Here is an 8055-nt window from a genome sequence, read left to right as displayed (position 1 = left end):
ACACAATACTTTTGCGTGGGAACGCAAAAAGAAAAAAAAATCCCCCATATTCCCTCGTGGGCTCCGTACATCCAGAGATGTTGGAGAGCACTGCAAAAAAATTAAAATTAAAAAAATCACAGTGCTTTAATCCATGTCCAAATTTATTCTGAGGCTGTTTTAAGAAGCTCGGTTAGACCCCACAAACAAAAAGCTACACAAATCCACTTTGTAAAACCTGAAAAACACAAACGATTGGTCAAATGTTTGCTCCACATTAAAAACAATAAAAATAAATAATATTAATAATAATAATCTGCCTAAATTTACCCCCCCTTTTTTTACTTTCTGTAGTGTGTTGTACAACTTAAGACACTTGGAAACAAATGTGGAATGAAAGCTTTATTTTGTGTACTTATCAAAAAAAAAAGAAAAGAAGAAAAAAAAAGACTAAACTGCTTAAATATCCTATTAACTAGCAGCCGCAAAGCGGCAATATGAGCTTTCTGTAATAGTGAAAAATGAGTGCAGCACTGATAGCTACCTTTAACACTGGAAGTCATTAGGCTGAGATAAAAGCACAAGTTAAACGACTATATTTGTATTATTTTTGACCTGGCCTTATAAATCTATTAACACACCTGTGCGACCATCACCTGGAGCTGCTATAGTCATTTACTGCTGGTTTATTTTGCTTTTTGGTCTGTTTGAACATGGTTCCAAGTCAGGGTGCACACGAATGAAACATATTATTTTTGTGTTAATGGACATGTCTATTTTTTCCTCATTTAAATTCAACAATAAGTGTTTCCGATTACTCCCTAGTGTGTACTTTAGCTTATATCCACTCACACATGCAACGAATGGAGTAAACAGAATAATTAAAACATTTAAAGCTAACTCTTTGGTCGACAGATCGTTGCTCAAAAAAAAACTTCCTATATTTCACAATAAAATGCATTCTCAAGCATTGTGCCTATTGTTTAGTACTACAGTGTAACATTGCTCTACTAAGGAATGAATGGAAAAAATGAAAAGACTTTAAGTACATGCAGTATTTTAAAGTTTAAATCTGCAGCATCGTTATGCATAGAAAGTGCATATAGTTTCTCCCTCCAGAAGGAAGAAAATCTGTCCTACAGGAAAGTTTTGACCGTTTTAAAGCAAATCTATGAACAGAATGGAATGTTTTAAAGTTGTGAGTAAAAACCGAAGTAGAAACGTTACAAAGTGTCTTAAAGATGAACAGCAGAAGCTCAAAAGCAGCCCAGCTACCAGCTATATTCAGCCGCAGTTATTAAAAACTGAATGATTATGAAGTTTAAGGGTAAACAGAGACTCGTCTTCGAAGTCCGACTTGTAAACTTGTGAAAGAACGGCAGTGTTTTATGGAAATACGACCGATGGGAGGATGTTGAAGTCACTGCCTTTGAGCCCTGGACGGGCTGTAAGATCTGCAGAACACAGATGCTGGTGTGTTGTTACCCAGAGTCCATGTGGTGGAGGGATGATAAGGCTTTAGTGCTGAACGTGTGCTTGTGTCGTGTGTTTCAACTGAGAGGCTGTGAGAGGTTCAGAGGTCCTTCAGCGGGATTTCTTCTGCTTACTGACGTCTGCGCCTCTGTAGTTGTTCAACACCACGGTGGCCTGGAAACAGAGCAGACACTTTAGTCGAGGGCCTGCTGACTGAAGAACATTATGTAATATTCACCATTACAGATATTAAAAAAACTGCCACAAAAAAGAAAGAAAGAAAGAAAGAAAGAAAGAAAGAAAGAAAGAAAGAAAGAAAGAAAGAAAGAAAAAAAAGAAAGAAAGAAAGAAAGAAAGAAAGAAAAAAGAAAGAAAGAAAGAAAGAAAGAAAGAAAGAAAGAAAGAAAGAAAGAAAGAAAGAAAGAAAAACAAGTTTTGACTCAAATTTTAGATTCTGAAGGTGGTTTCTGAACATTTTTTAGACTTTTACAGCTGATAGTTTCACTTTGCAATTAGCCCTGATCGTAACTAATCAGATCATAATTTACTCATTTAGCAGTTTTATAAAATTAATATGTTAAATTATTATTGGAATAATGCATTGCCTTTTTTGTCTTGTCTGTTTTTTGTTTTTTTTTGCTTTTTCAATCTGTCCTTCTGCTCATTTCTTCTACAAATATCTTAGCTAACGCTGAAAGTTCAACTATTATTCAGCTAACTTTCACCTTTTTCAGCAAGTTTTAGCCAAGTCATTCAGTATTCACAAAGTATTTTTGTAAAAAAATCTAAATTTTCTTAGTTGTAGTGTAATCTATTTTAATTTCAAAGCTAGAAATTATCTAAGAGGGATTAAAAAGGAAGAAACCAGCCGATAAAATAACACCAAAAAGAGATGAGAAACTTCAGCAGGACCTCATCTGAAACTAAAACTAACCTGTTGCAAGGATTTATCATATTCAAATCTAAATTGTTGATATTTTAAAAAGGTCTAGACTCAAAAAAAAACCCTCTATTGTTGTAACTTGTGAGAATTTCCTCCCTTCCTGTGTGAGGGGCTCACTGAACCTGTCACTCGTTATTAGCTCCCTCTAGTGGCGACCAAATGATCACCCTGTTGATGTGTTTTAGACCTTCTCTCTTCTCACCTGCTCGAGAGCGACACCCGCGGCCTGGTCGATGGCTCCGCCCATACTCTGGTACCGGCCGGTGTAGCGGATGAAGGCCCACGCCAGCATGGCCATCATGGCCACGCCCAGGGAGCAGTCGCACACCAAGGCGAAGGTGGTCAGGCCGACGAAGAACAACACGCCGGACAGAATGTAGAGGAGGCAGATCACCACGAAGAGCACGGCTGGAGTTCGGAAGGCGCTGAAGAGGTTTTTAGCCTACGTACAAAAAGAAAAAAAAAACTAAATAACAGAAACAAACACATATTTATTATTATTCCCAGCTGAAAGCAAACAAACCCGACCTCGTTCTGTTTGCTGAAAGACGTCCACGTCTCCTCCAGCTCCTGTTCTAGCTGGTGTTGGTAGCGATCACAAAACTCCTGCCCGCCCATTTTCTTGGTGGATGCAAAAGTGTGGATGGCTTCTCCGTAGAAAAAATGATGCTTCTCCTCCAGCGACTTGGGATCCATATAAGGCAGGTCTCCTCCACAAATCTAAACATGACGATAAATTTTCACAAACATATTTTCCAAATAGCTATAAAATACCAGCAAACAATGTAAAAAAAACCACAGTGTTATTGTAAATGAACCAACTCACCTTGTCCATGTTCTTGTTATACTGATCTTTAGCTGCTGCCACGGCTGCCAGGTTATTGGCCTCTGCTGTAGCCTGGTGAATAAAATGAACACACCTCAATGATATTAAGAGTCTAAAACTCATTCTGTAATCATATTTGGACTCACCATGAGCATAGTCTTTGGTTGTGGAAGATCCTCTCCTTGGTAAATCTTAATGTAGGCCTGGTAACACAGAGAGAAGACGTCTTGATATAAAGGACCATCCGTTTTTAAGGTTCAGGAGGTGATGAGATGATGAAGACGTATTTTTACCTTGAAGAACTCAAGCAGGCCTCTGCACGTGACTTTGTTTCCATTTATTTCTTTCTCAGCCAGGTATTTGGGATGCAGCAGTTTGGGAATCAGAACCTCCAGCTGCTCTTTGAAATCTGGGGCCACATCTGACAAAAGACACAAAAATTCAATGAGCGATCTTTAGCATTCTGCTAAATCTAAACCAATGTAAACTCAGACTAGTTTTAACATTAGATATTATTTGATAAACATTTACTTCGACGAGACTGTAAAAATACTGTAGTCTGTTTCGTTTTTATAAATTTAAAATAAATTGTCACAAGGACGTTATGTGATTTATGCTGCATAGGGATGGGAAATCGTCCCTATTTTCAGATCATAAGATCATGGTCACTGGCTATCACTGATAGATGATCCAATCGGCTCATAAGGTATGCGCAGTTACGTTGTTAAAAAAAAGGCAAGCAGTTCTGCTTATTATAAGTGACGACAGCTTTTTTTTCTGAAGTTGCATGTAAATTCCGTGAGTCGCAGGTTGCAGTTTTTTGGGCTTATTTTTTAACGTGAGTTGCTTATTTTGTGCTTGTCTTTCTTTCCGAATGAGATGCTCTGTTCCTGTTGAAGCAGAACACAAGGAGTAGTGGGTTTGTCCCTCCCACTCCCTCGTTTCCTGGTTGTCGCTCCCGCCCAAGTTGAGTCGGCACACAAACACACACCAGAGTCCAGAGTGATGGGAAATAAGCAGGGGTGAGGGAGTGCGATCGGGTCTGGTTCAGAACTGGTTAAAGTTATTTGTTCAAATGTATGATTGTGATGGATTATTAGTTTTGTAACTAAACGTTATAATATAGCACTATTTGGGTCACTTGTGGCGCACCAAAGCAAGAAGATAATGAGAAGAGTGACGTGAAGAGGAGCTGCGCATGTTGGCGCAGACTCCAAAAAAAATAAAAAAGTAAAAAAATAAACTAAACAAACAGAGACGCAGCACTGTATATTAATTATTTTATTCCCACATTTGCACAGATCACAATGCTGATGATTAAAACATTTTAATTTACAGAAAAGGGCGCATTTAAAATTTATTTTACATCCCTGGCACGGCATTTAATTAATTAATAAATATCGCCCTTTAAAAAAAAAAAACTGCATTCCAACCCTTCAATCGCCGATAGACGATCCAATCAAAAATCATGCCATCCCTAGTGCTGCAAAGCATTCTGGGTAAATAATGACACTAACAAGGTGCTTCAGTGTGAGCTCTATCCGGCTTGAACCTTAATTTTGGACAATGTCTGACGTTCAGTCTTTTTAAAGTAAACCAGAGTGAGAGGAGAATGTAGAAATGACTCAGTCTGCTACTGAAAATGATGACAGAGTACAGCAGAGCTGCTTCAATGAAGGAAAACCTCAGCTTTAGTGTTTAGCCTTTGAGTTAGCTCCTGAGCTAATGCATATACAGTATATGGCCGTAGATGCTATAGCTCAGGAGCCAACATCACATGTATTTTAGTAATATATAGCGTTAACTCTAGAGCTAATTTATTCATTCATTTTTTCATAAATTTTTATTCATTTAAAAAAAACAAAATTTTATACACAATAAAAGTAAAAATACAAACACAACGAAATGAAGGGGAGCAGAGAGAAGAACAAAATCTTATACCTGCCCCCTTTTTCCTCAAGTATAAATTCAAACAACAATAATCCTCTAAACTAAATTTACTAAACTTCATGTTTGTTTCAATCAATAAATTATGCAAAACATGGAAACTAATACAAAATATAATGTTATTCTCACACATTATAACTTTGTAGCCTTGATGCTTTGTGTTTTAGTCACAACTATAATCCATCACCATAATCATCCCCAGAATGCATTGCCTCAGTAACAATATGGTGACATGACTAAATGAAAAATGTAATAAACATTTTTTTAACTTATATGTTTTATGGGGAAAAATACAACATATTAAGACCAACATGTGACAACAGTCAGATCCCTTTAAAACAAATCAGTCTTACCACGAAGCTGTCCTTTAAAAGCAGGATGGGTGGCAACCTTCAGCCCAGGGTGAGGCAACAAGAAGCAGGAAAGATTGGTGAAGCAAGAATGGATGTGTTCCCTCACCGTCTGCAGCTCTTCATGTTGAGCTTCTTTCACCTTTAACCACAAAAGTAAACATTAAAACCAGTCTTTAAAATCAGCTAAGTGCAATTCCATTGTGGTTTGTTTATTATAACTGGGTAAGTCAAAAGACAAACAGGTACCTGTAACCGTTTATCCAAGAATTCCTTCCCTCCTTTAAACCCATAGCTGTATTCGTAGGGAAAGCTCCAGTCTCTGACCAGAAACATCAACGACTGTAGGATGATAGAAACGGTCTCAACACAAAAAAACAAACAAAAAATATTTAACAGAAACATATAAAGGCTTAAGATGAACCTGAAAAGGCTTCTGAAAGATCTCATCCATGGCGAGACGACCGTATTCTGTGAACAGCTGCAGGAATAAAATCACAAAAAATGATTTCAGAAATACAAAACACTCAAGTTCAACTTATATAATGCAGTAAAATGATTTAAAAAACTGTAGAAAATTTTATACTGTGTGCTTTATAACAGATTTAGTCACTTACATTTCAACTAATCCTTTAAATGATTTGTTATAAGACAGGATATTCTGGTGAACTGATGTTTTTGTTGTATTTTCTTGTTATTTTCAAAAGGCAGAAGGGAAATAAAACCTCACAGCTTTATGAGATAAAACCTGAAAGTCTGAGACTTTCATGTTTTCTTGACATGTTTCCTGATCCATTTGACATTTCTGTCGACGACAAAAGCTTCCAACAGGGGGCTAAAACAGGATGCTGTGTCCTTTTCAGTTTGCCCCACTCTGTCTCAACACAGTCAGCTGACTGGTGAGGTCTGGTTTTCCAATTTGCTGAAGACGAAACGAAACTCTGAGTCATGAAAAGTCACGAAAAGCAGTAAAATGGAAGCTTGTCAGCAGCTCTGTTCTGAGTTAGACAGAATCAATGATTCCCATAGAGTTCTTCATCATTTATTTACATTTGCCCTAAAATATTCTGAACTGAAAAATTGAAACATTTAAAAGTCCAAACAAGCAAAACTGGACCATGAGTCAAATCAGTGCTTTAGTTTGACTAATGAAAGGTTGGAGCTGCAGAAAACTACAACTTCCTCATCCTCCTGTGTTTTTACTGATGATACCCCAACAGTGACTCAACACTGTAACTTGTGATTAAGTGGTTTTAGCTCAGAGTCTGGGCTGCAGACACTAGCCTGCTAACCTCTGCAGCAAAGTCATCATAAAACAAACAAATGTCTCTGAAATGAAACATTCACTTCTGTTTCTTTCTTGCTCTTCAAAAGTTCAGTTCATTTTTAATTTTTAAACTGTTTCTGCATTTAAATGACTTGAAAACCAAATTTAACCAGAATGATTTAAACATAATATCACCAGAGGGGGCTGCTTAAAGGGCTTCCCTCATATAAAATGCAAAGTCTTTATTTACTGTAAATTATTTAGATCTGATTTAGTGCAGCTCCTCAATAAAAAGCAGCAAGTTTGAAACCACAAACATAAGCTGGTGAAAATTATTCACCTGAAGTGGGTTTTTTAAACATTAATTTAAAACTTTGTAATGAAACAAACTGACCTGCAGCTGCTGCAGATCGTCCTCTTGGATGTTCTGTGAGATATTGTAGATCTACAAAAGACAAACCATGACGGCATTAAAAAATAAACATGAGAAACGTTTGATTCAGAGGAAGTCGGAGCCGATGAGTCACCTGAACGGAGCTGGTCATGGTGCTCAGAGCAAAGATGGTGGCGCAGTCCTTCACCGTTGACTGGTCATCGAACGCTCCCTGAGTGTCCATCAGAACCACAGCCACCTGCAGCAGAGGCAGACCTGGGGTCAGATTTATAAAACTGGCATACGCACAATATGAGCCCAGAACCTTGCGTACGCCACTTTTCACGCCAAGGTTGTGATTTATAAAATCCAAACTTGACGTGAAAATGTGCGGTGCCTCACGCCAGCTCTGACCCATGCGTACGCTCGTTTTGGAGACATGAAACTGCGACACAGATGGTGAGGTGAAGAATTAGAGCCACACTGTGTCATGATCACTGTCAGATATTTAATTTACCTTCAGAATCAGACTTAGATATTTATTCAACTTTATCATCAGCTTTCTTAACAGTAATTTTTATGCTTCTGCTGCTGAGCCATGAGGACCTTTGAAATAAAAAAAAACTTAAATCTTAAATAAAAGTTCCCGTGCGCAACTCCATTCATCTGCTTCCTCCTCAGATGGCCCTGACCCACAGACCCCTCCCTGAAAAGAACAGCAGGACATCAAAAACTTTGGATACACACGCAGGGCGCATCCACCTCACCAATGTGAATGTTATAAGTGTTTAAAGTCCGTGTTTGTCGCGCGAGGATGCGTGCGAGCGCGCGGGTGGGGGGGAGTGTCTGCCGCGGATAACAGAGCAGGCAGGAGGGGGAGAGGAAAAGGAGAAGAGC

General features: G+C 38.2%; 1 protein-coding gene across 1 annotated transcript in view; it reads right to left on the bottom strand.

Annotated features, from left to right (window-relative positions):
- Positions 1–366: 366 nt before the first annotated feature.
- atl3 (atlastin 3) overlaps positions 367–8055 on the bottom strand; it is a 12223-nt gene continuing 4534 nt past the window's right edge. The window contains exons 4-14 of the mRNA XM_014005484.1: positions 7313–7417; positions 7180–7230; positions 5943–5999; positions 5768–5860; positions 5522–5660; positions 3515–3642; positions 3368–3424; positions 3222–3293; positions 2924–3115; positions 2598–2837; positions 367–1626 (exon numbers count right to left, since the gene is read on the bottom strand). Of these exons, the coding sequence (XP_013860938.1) occupies positions 1564–1626; positions 2598–2837; positions 2924–3115; positions 3222–3293; positions 3368–3424; positions 3515–3642; positions 5522–5660; positions 5768–5860; positions 5943–5999; positions 7180–7230; positions 7313–7417 (1197 nt within the window). The 3' untranslated portion in view covers positions 367–1563. The remainder of the gene's footprint in view (positions 1627–2597; positions 2838–2923; positions 3116–3221; positions 3294–3367; positions 3425–3514; positions 3643–5521; positions 5661–5767; positions 5861–5942; positions 6000–7179; positions 7231–7312; positions 7418–8055) is intronic.

Source organism: Austrofundulus limnaeus, unplaced genomic scaffold (genome assembly GCF_001266775.1).
Source record: "Austrofundulus limnaeus strain Quisiro unplaced genomic scaffold, Austrofundulus_limnaeus-1.0 Scaffold1, whole genome shotgun sequence".
NCBI lineage: Eukaryota > Metazoa > Chordata > Actinopteri > Cyprinodontiformes > Rivulidae > Austrofundulus > Austrofundulus limnaeus.
The sequence above is the reverse complement of the archived record's forward strand: the minus strand, read 5'-3'. Positions and strand labels throughout refer to the sequence as shown.